The 15,772-nt window shown below is 38.6% G+C and overlaps 2 protein-coding genes across 3 annotated transcripts; one reads left to right on the top strand and one right to left on the bottom strand.

Moving 5' to 3' along the window:
- The first annotated feature begins 1,478 nt into the window (after nt 1–1,478).
- Nucleotides 1,479–5,578, top strand: LOC106056994 (uncharacterized). Of its 2 annotated transcripts, XM_056006141.1 has the most exons (3): nt 1,479–1,621; nt 3,342–3,404; nt 3,963–5,578. In XM_056006141.1, exons 2-3 carry the CDS (start codon nt 3,368–3,370, stop codon nt 4,916–4,918), a joined length of 993 nt encoding a protein of 330 aa, XP_055862116.1. In that variant the 5' UTR covers nt 1,479–1,621; nt 3,342–3,367; the 3' UTR covers nt 4,919–5,578. The 2 variants fall into 2 exon arrangements, with proteins under 2 accessions (XP_055862116.1, XP_013069451.2); XM_013213997.2 differs by lacking the exon at nt 3,342–3,404 and having other exon boundaries at nt 1,496–1,621.
- A 641-nt stretch (nt 5,579–6,219) lies between these two features.
- On the bottom strand, nt 6,220–15,122 carry LOC106056966 (uncharacterized). Its single transcript, XM_013213945.2, has 4 exons — nt 14,942–15,122; nt 13,126–13,222; nt 9,599–9,694; nt 6,220–8,448 (listed from the first exon to the last, which is right to left on the bottom strand). The coding sequence occupies exons 2-4, from the start codon at nt 13,151–13,153 to the stop codon at nt 7,499–7,501; spliced, it is 1,074 nt and encodes a 357-aa protein (XP_013069399.2). The 5' UTR covers nt 13,154–13,222; nt 14,942–15,122; the 3' UTR covers nt 6,220–7,498.
- Nucleotides 15,123–15,772: the final 650 nt, after the last annotated feature.

Genomic DNA, 15,772 nt, shown 5'->3' with positions numbered 1-15,772 from the left:
TTTTCTCTGCCTCTTTTTGGGGGCTCTGCATCTTTTTGGGTTATTTGCCTCTTTATTGGGCTTTTTGTTTTTTCAAATATATATTTTTTATTAGAAAAAGGTACAAATCAAATAGTCACCATTTAAAATAAAATAATTACGGTGTGATTAGACATGGAAATGAAATAATGACATTAAGGTTGTCATAGCTTTGCTTTGTATAGGTTATTCATCAAACGACATTTTGTTTTATAAGAGCCCAAAATTATTTTTTTTTAATATAAAGTGCTTAAATACTGTGAAAATTTTAAAGAATAGATAATTGAAAAGAACAATCAAAATGTGAAAGTAAACATTTTAAACCTCTTAGTCACATTATTTCTCCTTTGTCTCAATTGCTTAGGTTTTTTTTCCTTGTACTTTCCCCTACATTGAACCAGTTCTTTATATTTTCTTTTATTAAAAGTGTATATACATAAACAATACATATATATATATGAATTCGTATATAGGCATCCATACATTTAAATTGTTTCTTCTATTTTTTTCCCTAGCAAAGCCTCACTTGGCTTTACCAAGGTCAATTTTAATTATGGTCGGTCTGGATCTTTAGCTTTAAAAATAAAAAAGTCAACAAAGATTAAAAATAATCGATACACATTGTGCATTTAATATAAATTGTATCTAGAGTGAACAATCGATTTCCTTTCTTATCAAGTTTAATGCATTCTTATAAGTCAGCTCTATTTTTAAATTGCCCCGTGTGTTTTACAAAACAGATAAGGAACATTTTCTCAGAAAATGATAATAACTTTTTTTAATGAATTTTTTTCTTTCTCGACAACAACAACAATAATAATAATAATAATAATAATAATAATATTAATATTAATAATAATAATAATATTATTAATAATAATAATTGTCCAAAATAACAATATACCCCATTGTTATATCAACCGAGGGGATAATAACAACTGACTCACAGACACCTTCTAGGCCCTTCTAGGAACATCCTCGTTGCCTGTCAGAGGGCGGTACTGCTGCAGACCTGCCACATCACCAGAAAATTCCTCAGTGGAAACACTGTTAAAGGGACTACGATGAATTTTGTTTCTCTTTAGCGAAACTCGACCCTGGCAGCGCCAGAAAATGACTACTCGTTCATTTCTAACATAATAATAATAATGCTTGTCATCGAGTCAGAAGATTAATGAGGAATGCAGTATTTCCGGTGACTAAGCAGCCTCAGCTGTGACCTACATATTTGCCACACTGTCCATTTAGATATCCTTTTATCGACTCTGTCGCGGCTAGTCATTTGTGAGCTAGTTCTATATAATACTTTACTGCCTCCAGAATGCGCAAAGTATTTTTAAAGTGATAATTGGATCGCTTCGGCCAATACCAATCTTTCAATAGTGCATATCATATGAGCTTCTATTTGCTTTTGAGAAGTTAAATCATATAATAAAACGAATCGCGTTTCAGTTTCTTTTTCTTTGTTCTATTTTAAAGCATAACGTAAGATTTTACTACAGCGATAGGTAAAATCCCATTAGAAATGTTTGAAGTTGTCTATAAATTTGATCAGTCTGAAACTGATGAACACTTTGGTTTGATCTTCTTTATGACCTAAAAGGTAGGTCAATTTAAATGTTTTCAATTTTAGTTTTAATTTATAAATTCATATGCATTTTGTATTCCATTGTAGGGTAGGGGGTATCTGGGAGAACGTTTTCCTTGCTGTTTTAAAGCGCGACGGCTGAGCGATAAAGCGTTTAGCTTTCGAATCGGGGGTCTCGGGATCGAATTCTGGTGAAGACTGGAATTTTTTATTTCGGGGTCTTTGGGCGCCTCTGAGTCCACCCAGCTCTAATGAGTACCTGACATTAGTTGGGGAAAAATAAAGGCGGTTGGTCGTTGTGCCGGCCACATGACACCCTCGTTAACCGTAGGCCACAGAAACATGAAGTTTACGTCATCTGCCCTATAGACCACAAGGTCTGAAAGGGGAACTTTTTTTTAGGCGCTTAGTAAAGACTACTCTAGTGGAGTCGGGTGTCAATTTTTACAATTTAACAATTGTATTTGTTTTGCCACAAAGCACAAGTGTTACAAAGGCAGTCCAATTCACAAATAATAACAATATACAGTAATCTACACATACATAAGATGAAGATAAATGAAGACCAATAAAAAGCCTCCTTGTGGGAGCTAAGCCCCCTTGTTAGGTAGCCAAGGTTTAGCCTCTCAGCCACGCATCTTGCACACACTGCCTCGACAACTGCTGATCTAGTGAAACAGAAATAAATTCATTGACGTTGAGTTTTTTCCCTTGTCAGACCTTCCGATCTATAGGGCATATGATAAGGTCATCTGTTTCTTTAGCCAACAGTTAACGAGCAGGGTGTAATGACCAACCGTCTTTACTTTACCCAACTTAAGTCAGGTACCCATTAAAGTTGGGTAGACTCAGGATCACCCTTAAAATCCCGAAATTCAAAATCTCAGTGTTCACCTAGACTCAAACCTAGGACCCAAGGTTCGAAAGCTAAGCGCTTAACCACTCAGCCACCGCGCCTACTGTCGCAAACATTTTGCTGTTTGCTGTTGCTCGAACTGTTATCCAAACTTCGCCATGCATTTCAATTTGTCACATACAACATGAGGCAGTGAAAACGCACATAGCAAACAAAAAATGATACAATATTTTTTTTTCAAAGTTCAACTGTAATTAGAAATATATTGATATATCAGCTCATTCTGTCTGTCTGTCTATCTGGTAAAAAGTTTGTACACGTTATTTCTCTAACACCCAATCTCCGATCAAGCTTAAATTTCGCTAAATTATTTCTTTTACCTGAAAACACAGGAATCATTTTAAAAAGTTAACCAATTAGTTAATTAGCTATTGGTAATTAATTATTTTGTTTGGTATCTCGAACAAAGAAAAGAAATCGTACTTGACAGAAGTTGGGGTATAAGCTGAAATAGTCCCCTTTATATGAGGCTTAGTGAGCACAAACATGAAATAGAAACAATAGATGACTAAACCATCTTCCATGTTCATAAGCTCTTCGCTAGCAGAATGGTTACCGCGTTGGCTTAAGTAGCCTGAGAAGGCTTAAGCCCACAAGTTTGAATTCAGGTCGTGCAGCTTTAGTTTTAATAAATATATTTAAAAAGCGATCACCCAGATACCCCGCTCTTTCTACCTCCCCTCTCTATGGACAGTTGCTATTTTAAAACATTAAGGAACGTAGTTACTTAGACTTACGAACGAAAATGCCGTTAAGAAAGCCTCATAGTTGTGAATTCATACAATTTTTCATGCTGATGTTTTTGTTTCGTTCGTGTAGGTGAAAACAAAAAGAAGAACTAGATCATGAATGAGAACACCAGAATGAACAGAAACCAGACTTGTAAGTTAACTGTAGCTCGGAGAGGCACGGTGGCTGAGACGAATTTATTTTTTGATACACACTCTTAATTTTCACTTTTTATCCTTATCCCTATCCTGACTGGTCCCCGCGCATTCCGTTTCGCATAGGGCCCAGCCATTGTAATGTCCGGCCCTGGTTAGGTGGAATTAAATTTTGGAAACTGTAAGTTGGACAGGTATTATACAACTGCTTCTAACGATTTTCCTAGACGTATGACAGTCTATTTATATCCTTAAAGGGAAACTCCGAGGGTTTTTTTAAATTTGAGTTATTGACATATATAATTTCTGCGTAAAAAGTTGTAATAGTAAACATTGTATCATTTTGTATTTCAATGCTTAGAAAAATTTATATTTAATAAATTAGACTGTATATTCTTGACATCTAAAAAAAACGGGGTTCTTTGTGATTTTATTTTTAGCTCAGTCAAACGTCAGCGTAGTGTTAAAAACACTTCGAAAATGATTATTAGAAATCTCGAAAAATATTCTTTTTACATTATTGGTCATTAATGATCGATTCCTTTTTTTTTTTTAGACTCGCCTGACGTTGAGTTTATAACAGAGAATAATGTCGAGTTGAAGAAACGATTGGACAGTTGTAAAAAAAAGAAATATCACAAGGAGTTTATCACCATGGAGACGTTTCTAAGCAACCCGTGGACCAACATTGATGACAAGTATAAAGCTATAGTTCAGCTTCCCAAGTTTTTGAAGCACATGTCGGCTCTGACTGGCATGATCGTTGTTAAAAAACAGGAAGGCACGATTACAGGAAGTGGGTTCATTCACAAAATTCGCAAAGTATCCGGGAGTGGCTGCCCATGCCACACATGTTTACTTAATAAGGAACCTAAGAAACAAGTCTACGCTATTCTAACGGTGACGACGGTTCTGCATACTTTTGATAAAAAATGGGACGTGGCGTTGGAAAGCGGCGTCTTCTCTGAGAACTGGGAGCCCAAAAACACTACAGTGAGACTCTTTTATGATACAGATGATGAGGCACAAGAAACATTTATATATGGCTACAATCTCTTGGAGACAGACAAGGAGATAAACATCCACAGTGACTGGTGCTCAGTTGAATGTGTCACTCATGATATGAAATTAGTTGAAGAACTTGAGGCCAAGTTGGACAAATATATGGAGTTACAAGGAGAGATCTATAGAAAATCTAAAGAACTAAGACTGAACGATTTGGTCATCATTATAGGTCACCCTCATGGAGGTCCCAAGATGATAAGTGTTGGGAAACACAAACAATTTAGAGTAGAGATTCTCAAAGAAGTCAGGAACTACCAACAGTGGTGCCGCTATAAATATGACAATATAACATGCTGTGGTAACAGCGGTTCTCCCATTTTTATACTGGGTCAGCCCCTGTGTGGCTTTGGCTACTGGTTCGGACATCCGCACAACCACTCAAAGGGACTCCACGAGAAGGCGAAAGGAGGGTGCAGCTCAGTGGGGGTTGAGCATATCGTCATTTAGTGTAAACAAGAGGAATCGAGAAGTGTTATGTTATCACGGTTAACGAGGGTTTCATGTAGCCAGCACAACGACCAACCACATTGACTTTTCCCCAACTAATATACACATTAGCGCTGGGTGGACTCAGAGGCGCTATTGAGATCCCGAAATTGAAAATCCCAGTCTTCGCCGAGATTCGAACCCAGGACCCCCAGTTCAGAAGCTTGGCGCTCTACTACACAGCCACCACACCTCTCAAAAATTCACTAATGTGATAATTTAATTTTTTTAAATGATAATATTGGAAATGTTTATCTATGGCTGTAAAATATCAATAGTAAAACATGTTTGTTGTATCTAATGTATAACATGTACGAAGTGTTAATAAGGTATGTACACATGTATTACAAATAAATGATTACTGAATTTAAGATAAGAAAATGTAATTTTATTGGTCCAAACAAATGGAAATCCATTTGACTTTAACTGTCGGCTTCATCATTACTAATACAATAACAATGATACAGATGCAAATACAATCAATATAAAACACATACATAAATTCAGCACTATTAGAAATCAGGGGCGTAGTTAGTAATTTTCCATCGTTTGGTGGCCCCGGGGGCTTGTCGTCTTTGGAGGTCTCTGCATTTTGCGTAATATTTAATTTTTTAAATGTAAAAAAACAAAACACTCATTTGGGGGCCCCTCTCAAATGAGGGCCCGAGGGGATTTTCAATTCTCCCCCCACCCCCATCCTAGCTACGCCACTGTTAGAGATTTATGAATTGGGGTTACTTCTCTGTGACCCTGAATGACCTTGACTCTTAAAACCAGCTTGACTGAAAGTGAAATAAAAGAGTTTTTAAGCCTTTCTGTTCAAAGTCCCATAATTCCCAAAACACCCAGTGCCAAAGCCTAGATTCTAACATATACTTTTAAACTGATTTATTCGTTATTTACCGATTAGAATCGGTTTGAGGAAACATATCCTAGTAATAATCATTATTCATACAAGAATTAACCTTACATCAGTAGCATCGATTCATACCTATTCTCAGTGCCTAGAACTTATTTTTACAGATCACATATTTCGCATCTCTCTTGGCAAAGGTATAAAGGGGATTAATTCAACTTATACCACCACATCTGTCACGTAAGATTTATTTCCCTTGTGTAATGCCAAACAAAATTATTAATAAGCAATACCTAGTTATATTTTAAACAAATAGATTCTTGTTTTGTCAGGTAAAAAAAAAATTCAGCTTAATCCGAGATTTGGTGTCGGAGAAATAACGTGTACAAACTTTTTATCAGACAGACAGACAGACAGAGTGAGTTAAAATAAGTTTTGTATCAAATGGTGGTGTGACAACAGTGGAGAGACTTGGCGTCAATAGCAACATAGACAAGCTCCAAGCATTCATAAGAGTAGTATGATTCGTCTATAATTTTCTGGATTGTTCTTGTTGCGTGTGTTTTTATAACTAGGGCTTATAATTCCAATCGATAAAATCTCAGGAAAGATGTCAAACATTGAATCAACAAGCCTAGACTTGCTTTCAGTACTCTAGGACCGATCTAGCGGTGAAAAGTGCTGTGTCTAAAAGGTAAAATCCGCATCTTCAACACAAATGTGATAGAAGTGCTTTTATTTTTATATAGTTGTAAAGTCTTCAATGTAAATTTTGATTGTGATTGATAGTATAATTAAAGATCTCTTGATATTACTTCAGCTCTTGTACTACTTTTTGTCTCGTAAGTTCTCTACTTATAGCACATCACAACAGATATTTAAATTATGCACAAAGTCCCTGAATAGCAGTGGTTTCTTTTATTATCCATAACATAAGATACACATAAGCTTGGCAAAACCAGCCATGCAGAAATACATTTCATGCCACATAAATCCAATAGAATATTCTAAGTACGCAACTGATACTGTATTAATAAATTAAGTGCATACAACGTCAATCCAGCTCAAAGACACTGCTTCTTACCCATGTGGTCAGCTCTCTAATCATGTGACCAATTACCCACAATTCAATTGTTAACTCTTATTTTTCTCGTGCTGCACTATTATTTGTTTTACTCAGAGTTTCTCAATATTTCCCAGCCAGTACGTCACAGTATCAAATGGTGGTGTGACAACAGTGCAGAGACATGGCGTCAATAGCAACACAAACAAGCTCCAAGCGTTCATTAACAAACGTTTACGTCACATAAATTGATGTTAGATGGCCGAACGAAATCTCAAACAATTGTCAGTAAGAAAAAAAAACCCAGCAAGCAATGATAGTGCAAGAAATCGGAAAACACAAAATGGAGGTTGGGTTGGGAAGATATTGCAAAAAAAAAACACAACAACAAAGCATTTCAAAACAGGCCCCAGACTGGAACCTGCAGGGAAAGAGAAAGTCCGAAAGGCCAAAGCGATAATGGCATATTCAGTAGACCAAGAGGCGAAGACGGCAGGATGGACAAGGATCCAGCTGAGGGGAACTGCCCAGAGTCCGAATTCAAAGTGCTATGGCGGTCCTATCCTTCACTGGTAATCAAAAGGAATAAGCCTACTTACTTATGTGATGTGTTTAGTCAAGTTTAACACTGTTCAACGCCTATTGAGCTCATCCCCAAACACTTTATATCAGGATATATACGTTTTGCTCTGGCCCATCTACTTGTAGAGGTAACATCGCTTTTGTGGTTGTGCTGATGTCCGAACCAAAAACCAAATCCGGCAATCGGTTGACCAGGTATGAACACAGGAGATCCACTGTTGCCTATACAAGTGGGAGCATCATAGTAATACCGGCACCAAAGCTGACTACTTCTAACTTTTTTGGGTTCATCTTTAAGAAGTGGATAGTGTCGACCCACGCTGACCTGCTTGGGTCCACCATGTGGATGACCAATTATTACAACTAGGTTGTCATTGCTTATTGTATTATTTTTAATTGATTCATAAATTTCTTTCTGCTTTCTTTTGTAGTCTTCTAAATAATGCTCCAGTGCATTGACCAGATTTCTTTCCACGCCATTGGTTTCATACACGCTGTCACAGTTCACTTCACATTCAATAGCACACCAGTCATTCTGAATACCTTCTTCTTTGTCTGTATCAAGCAGTCGAAATTCTTTCAAGTGTGGACATTTCTTTTCCATATAAAAATCATCGACCTTTTCATCATAAAACAAAATCACTTCTGTTTTATACTTTTTCCATTCACGTGCTAGTTTAAAGATGCCATTCAAACTGTCCTCAACGCCAAACGCATGATAAACTGTAGTGAAAGTTAAAACTGCGCGGTCTCCACTTTCTCCCACTGTATTCTTTAATCGTCGTATCTTCTGTAGGAAACAGGTGTCACTCCCGTTCGTAGTGACCATAATTCCTGTCAGTTTTCCCATAATTTTAGTGAAAGTTACTATCTCGGGAGCAATGCTAAAATTCTCATCAATTTTTTCCTTAAATTCTAGGAAAGGTTTTCTATGGCTGTTGTTGTGGTTCTCATTTTTTTTAGGGCATTCAGACTCTGATCTTTGGATAGCTGAAAAGAAACAAGAAAAGAAATAGTAAACAAATTCTAGATTGCTTACTCTCTTACTCTCTCCTATGAAAGAAATATATATAGACTAGTCGACCCTCGTCGTAGCATACTCCGATATTTTGCTTTCAAAATAAAAATATTGAAAAGTTGAAGATTACTAAGAGATTATATATGTAGGTCACAGCTGGGATTGTGTTGCCACGAGAAATATTGCATTCCTCATCAATCTTCGGTCTCGAAGACAAGTCTTATTATTATTATTTTCTATAAATATAATTCTCTTCGTCGCTCAAGAGTTTGGACGAGAAGAAGAAGTAAAAGAAGGATCACTCTCTTATTTCTGCGGATAGTCACCCCACGAAAAAAAAAGAGAGGAGAGGGGGAGAACAAGTATTCACCGGTCACTACGGATGGCTGCCTGGTCGTGCGGTTTGCGCGCTGGACTGTCGTTTGGATTTATCAAACCCTACCCGCTCCCACCCTCCTTGTCCTTTAACTCTGAAGGAACATCCAAAACATGTAAAACATTTTACAAACGAACATTTTACAAACACTAAATAGCAGCGCCGGACTTAACCATTGTGACCAAGAAGTCATGGAAGGAGAACAAGTAATATACTATGTATATTCATCCGTCACTACAAACACTAAATAGCAGGGCTGGACTTAACCATTGTGGGTATTTCGCGTGGCCAAGTTTGGGTAGAAAAGTGGATAATAATTGAAATTTAAGAGTTTGTATTAGAAAAGAAATTGACTCCCGAAGCCTTTCCCATGTTTGGTTATAGCTGCAGGGCAGCAGAGGTTTGAATTCAGATTTTTCCTTCTCTTAGTTGGGTGGCCAGCCATGGGTATTGAGCCCCTGCTGCCCGACGTTTGCTGGTTTAGGCGCCAGTTACTCGCCTTTGCCCCATTCTCCTGTTAGTGAGAACAGTTCCGCCGGACTCAATATCCGAGTCGTCACACGTGAAGACCAGGAGTTGGACTGGTTGTCAGGGGCTATTTAAGGCGCATTTTGTAGGTAAATGGAGTGCTTGCATCCATTGTCACTTCCGGCATTGACAACTTTGCGGAACCAAACAATATATAGCCTAGTAACAAATCAACGGCTGTAGCCGGTGGGTTGTTCTAGTATACGTCATGTATTTACCTTTCTTTAGCTTGCGTACTTTCCACTTGCTTCCTATATATTGAAGAAACCACAAGATAAAAGTCTGTAGTAGTTCTATTTTTACCCATAGTATTCCTGTGTTTGAAATAGCAAAAAAAATACATTTTAAATCGAGCACTATTTTTAAGCATACAATTGTAAGTGAACACCGGCGATGCGCGTCGATTTGTTTTTAAGTGTATATATGTACAACTTCATATTATAATTTGATGGCTTTATCCCTTAGTAACGTAATCAATCGATATCTGTGCTGGATCATTATTGAAATCTTGTCATGATCACATTGAGGATGTTTATCTATAGGGGTGTTTCCCCAGGGTGGGTATTCGTGTCCCCAGGGTGGGTATTCGTGTCCCCAGGGTGGGTATTCGTGTCCCCAGGGTGGGTATTCGTGTCCCCAGGGTGGGTATTCGTGTCCCCAGGGTGGGTATTCGTGTCCCCAGGGTGGGTATTCGTGTCCCCAGGGTGGGTATTCGTGTCCCCAGGGTGGGTATTCGTGTCCCCAGGGTGGGTATTCGTGTCCCCAGGGTGGGTATTCGTGTCCCCAAGGGTACGCGTTGCGCCTCATTAACTATGCTTTTTTTTTTTTTTCAAAATGCCCATTTATTATGTTCTGTTAATCAATCAAAATTAATTATCAATAAGGTTTAATTCCCATTCTGTTAATATTGTTTAATTTTAAATCTGTACAATCTCACTGAAGTTGGTATTATTCATCCAAGGTTTAAGGATCAAGAAATACATGTGGAGTTTGGTCAACGTCAAAATGATTTCTAAAAAATAGTGTTACAATTTTCCAAAGTAAACTAAATGCACAATTGGAAACACTAAATAACTACTTTATTGTAACAGATTGATAGTTTTTGATGTACCAATAACAATGGCCATAGAGAGGTGTTTCAAAAGCTTCGCCATGTGTTAGTAGTGAAGGTCATTCATTAGGCGTGCCAAAATATACGTTTCACTTTCCTATGTATGGCTTAGAAATGTTAGGATCACCTTCGATGAAGTCCAGTAGGGAATCGGCGCCGTAGGCGCCATTATCCCGTTGATGGTTAGAAAGGCTTTTATCCAACCACCAGGCCTGGACATGGGGCTCTTCGCCCCTGTCCTGTCTGAGAGCACCCAGCGGTAAACGGCCATATCGATTGACTGGACCATACCGGGCCGTGCCGCGTACACAGCGCACCGTCCCCGATGCATCGTCACCCGCTATAAGTGTCAGGGACAGCGCTAACTGCGGGGAGCTTGTCTCATATTCCTATAATGTTACCGCCACTATTCCGTGCGAGGGTCGCCAATCCAGCAATCCGGAACTGATGACGACGCCCTTTGTGGAACGGCGTGGCGGACTTTTTGGACTGGGTTACTTGTTCCATCCCCACCCCAAGTGAGATAAAAAAAAAAAAAAAGCTCACCCAGGGAGACCTGCTAGAAGGCCTGGTTCGCTACTCGTTCTTTGCCTATCCAGTTCCACCCCTGGACGTTTCCACGGAGGCGCCACGCTGAGGCGAAAGGTAGCTGGAAAATTTAGGATCACCAGACATTTTAACATTATGGTATTGTAAAACATTGGGGGTTGGGGGGGAGGAGGAGTGAGCTAATTTACAATGAGTTCAAGTTGATGTATATATTTCGAATATTGCAAATCTATTTGGTTTGTTAGATACGAAACAAAAACAAAAGATACATTGATGAATTTTTATTTTGCCATGGGGAGAATATAACTTAAATGTTATGAAAATAAAATAAGCAAGAGAAAAACATGGACTGGAATAGATGTGATGAAAAAAAAAAGCACAGATGGAGCGAAAAATTATGGTTCATAATCAATTAGAGAATCGTTTCAAGAATTCATATTGTTGCCCTAAATATCATATCAACACATTGAGAGACTTTTTTTCAGCATTTGTAGACATGTAGTCGAAAAAAAAAACAGGAACAGCATCTCAGGGAGCCAAATAATGTGATCTGTCATCTCAGCACAAACAATGCCATTCTTCTTATATATGCAAGTGCATTCTGGAGAGGAGGGAGGGACGAGGGGTACTCAGCGTTACAAAACATATAAAAGGTCAAACGTTTGGAAAACACTGATCTATAACAGTCAAATATAAATTGTTAACTTTTTATTGTATCTGGTGAAGAAAACGTAGGAAGTGTTCTAAGATCACCTTCACCTTCACATATCCCTTAGTCTGTTGGACCGTTGGGGCACCACACAAGATATGTCAACCATCTTTCTCCATTCCTCTCTCTTTGATAGAATTTCATTCTGACAAGCCTGCCAATTCTTTGATGTTGTCTTCCCATCGCTTTCTCTGTCTTTCCTGTTCATCTTTTTCCTGGTACTGTTCCCTGAAGGAAGGCCTTTGCGAGCCCTGAGGACCTTGTGATTTGGCCGTAGAGTATGACTTTACGTTTCTTGACCGCGATTAGCAGGCTGCAACAACCATAACCTCAGCAGCCAGTACTAAAAGAGATTTAAAGCCAGAGAATAAAGCCACTAGCAAAACCGAATAAGCCGATGCATACGTATATTACCCAGAATTCATTTTACATAGTGACTTCACTCTTCATTCTTTTTTAATGAAACTTTCAAATTTATCACATTGAAAGACAGCGGGCAAGAATTTCTACTCCAGGGCAAAAAACAAAAAAAAAAGAAACAAATAACATGTACCATATTCTAGGCCTTAAATAAATATAATAATAATATTAAGTATCAATGTGTGAGTTATAACGTGTACAAACATTGTACCAGACAGAAAGAGTGAGGTGATGTTTTGTATAACAATTGTACCAGACAGAATGAGTGAGTCGATGTTTTGTATAACAATAGTACCAGACAGAAAGAGTGAGTTAATACATTTTGTATAACAATTGTACAAGACAGAAAGAGTGAGTTAATATGTTTTGTATAACAATTGTACCAGACAGAAAGAGTGAGTTAATATGTTTTGTATAACAATAGTACCAGACAGAAAGAGTGAGTTAATACATTTTGTATAACAATAGTACCAGACAGAAAGAGTGAGTTAATATGTTTTGTATAACAATAGTACCAGACAGAAAGAGTGAGTCGATGTTTTGTATAACAATTGTACCAGACAGAAAGAGTGAGTTAATATGTTTTGTATAACAATAGTACCAGACAGAAAGAGTGAGTTAATACATTTTGTATAACAATTGTACCAGACAGAAAGAGTGAGTTAATATGTTTTGTAAAAAAAAATGAATTGTGGTTTTTAATAATAATAATAATAATAATCCGAGGTGGTTGAACTTATAATAGTCATGCATGTTAAACAAATGACTTAAATTCTGCCAAGTCACTGGTTTTCCTGGCTAGCTCAAGCAATCCATTCCATGCTCTAATAGCACTAGGGAAGAAGGAGTATTTGTACAAATATGTGAATTGTCAGAACTGAATGAAAGCTTTGTACAATACCAGAAGATAGAGATTTCTTTTGTTAGTACTTTTAAGTGAAAAATAGTAAACTTACTTATTAAGTCCATATTTATCCGAGGCATTAAGCTATTGATGAACGAGTTGTTATTCTTGAAGAGATAAGCACAACCTGTTTATGTATTCTGTTGCTCCTAAATACATTTGAAATGAATATTTGCTTTTAAAGTAGACGTTAATTAAAAAGGTAAGATAAGATAAGGAGATAATCAAGATACGATAATCACTGAGTTAAAGGATGATAGGAGGCATTATAATTAGGAAATGATAGAGATAGAGGATAAAGATATATGATAGATGGTAGAGAGTTGATTAGTGATAATAAATCTATATCTTCCAAAAAATCGTGACGATAGGCTTGTGAAGAGTGTGGCCTATCCGTCGCCAGCGTCTCTGAAACAAATCAACTTTACTGGGCCGAGACACCTGAAGAAAGCTGTCCAGGTTCCTGGAAACAGATTCCGTGAGCTTGTAGCCTATGCCCTAGGCAGAGACGTGGAGCAGTTCTTTGTTACTTTGCCAGTTTTTCATAGGATATTTTTCTGGCTAGCGAATCATAAGAAGCTTCATGTGGCAGGTATTGATAAATAGCTGATTTGTTTTTTCATGGTGGTGGCGCGGGGGGGAGGGGGTGTCTAAAGGACTCTGCTTCATAAAGTAGTATTGGCATTGTTTGTTTTTTTCCTCAGCAACCTGTGCGCCAATTTTCACAGCGCGACGCCATGATGCTCTGTCATGTGCCTCTGTCTCCCAGGTGCCTGGGTCTATGCCGTCCCTGAAGCGCTTTCTTTGACCACCTTGCGAGCGCTTTCCTTTGCTTAGTTGGCCATACAAGAGTCTTTTAGGGATGCGGTGGTCTTCCATTCTGCAGAACGATGCTGGCAGAAGAAAAACGCCAGAGAAGAAAAAGCAAGGCAAACGACACTAGCTCCAGCTGGAATAACCTGCCGAGTGTGCGGCCGAACATTCCGGGCTCACATAGGTCTCACCTGCCACATGAGGAGGCATAAAACACCAGTGCAAAGCCCTCAGCCCCCTGGATGACAAAGTGGTCATTATCGAACCACGATGGACGATCTATATATATATATATATTGTCATAATGGTTTTGAAGATCTTGATCTTGGCGGTGGTGCTTATTCCCCTAGATTCACAGGTGTTCTTCAGCTGATAGAAGGCTTATCAAGCTTTGCTAACGCGGGTTCTGATATCTAAATCTGTTCCTCCGTGAATGTCCAGGCTACAGCCAAGATAGGTGAAGTTTTCCACCTCTTCCAGAGCCTCACCATGGACTGTACTGGGCGTGTTGTTGGATACCTTTACCTTGAAACACGTTACTCTTCCCTCTGTTAATGGTAAGACCCCATTCTAGCTGAATTGTCCGCAACGACGCTTATCTTTTCCTGCATCTGCTGTTGTGTGTTAAAAAAAAGAACCAGGCCATCTCATGTATTGGTCTAGTCATTTGAACGTTTCAACGTAATAATGAGAACGAGGAAAGAAGCGATCTTCGAAGTCGAGGTCACATATACAGATATGGGTATGTCAATAACACCCAAACAAATAGTATGTGTGCGTTTAGGCTAGTACTGTAATCTATGCAATAATATTTTTAAATTATAGCATTTTGTCAGCAGAGACATTACTAGTAATCTGTATGAACGCAAGAGAAACGGATATTTCTTTAATATATGAGATAGAAAACAAACACAGAGGCTCATTCCTAACCAAGAGCAGATCGGTACAACTACTGGTCTAAAACACGTAACCTCCCCTGAATAAAAAAAAAAGGACAGTGTTGAAAACAATTCTATAGTCCCAATTGCACCTCAAAATAAATAAACAAAACTTACACACTCACTGAAATATCTAACACATCCCCGTTCCTAACACGGTTTCTTAACTTATTCAGACGCTAGTGTCTTGAAGTCCCTTTTGTGTGCTGTCGACATGTTTTCGCCATGACCTTTTGCATTGATCCTAGTGAGGTGTACGGAACAATATGACGTGAAATCGGAAATCGTTATTTCAGTGAATAAAGTCGTAGCTACAATACTTGAATCAGACTGTATGTGTTTTGGCTAGGCGTGCACAAAATATTGTAATCTAATATTCATATATATTCAATGAACTGATAGCTATGAAGATATAGTTAAATGTGAACCTGGTTTAACTGATGTTATTGAATTCTAATTAATAGAATTGGTTTGTAAATGGCCAATCTCACATTTATATATGGCCTCCTTCAGTCGCGAAGCGACTATGGATCATCTTGGTGAGATGAATGCCTGGGCATTAGCTGTGGTTGGAACGATGTCGCCCACACATCAGTTCCCCCCTCTCCACGCAGCTGATGTATCCAAAGGAACGGCAGTGCCGATACAGTTTGGGGTCAGCGGCATCGCAGGTTCTGCCAGAGTGTAGCACTGGGGGCTGCAAACTGCCTTAGGGTCACCAGCTCCTGATTTTTCCTCAGGGTTGACTCCCGAAGCCTTTCCGATGATTGGGTAAAGCTGCAAGGCAAAAGAGGTTTGAATTCAGAGTTTTCCTTCTCCTAGGTGGGTAGCCAGCCATGGCTAACGAGCCTCTCCTGCCCGAAGCTTACTGGTTAAGGCGCCAGTTACTCGCCTTTGCCCCTTCTCCTGTTAGTGAGAACAGTTCCGCCAGACTCAATATCTGAGCCA

The sequence above is a fragment of the Biomphalaria glabrata genome, chromosome 12 (genome assembly GCF_947242115.1).
Source record: "Biomphalaria glabrata chromosome 12, xgBioGlab47.1, whole genome shotgun sequence".
NCBI lineage: Eukaryota > Metazoa > Mollusca > Gastropoda > Planorbidae > Biomphalaria > Biomphalaria glabrata.
This window is presented reverse-complemented; position numbering and strand designations above follow the sequence as displayed.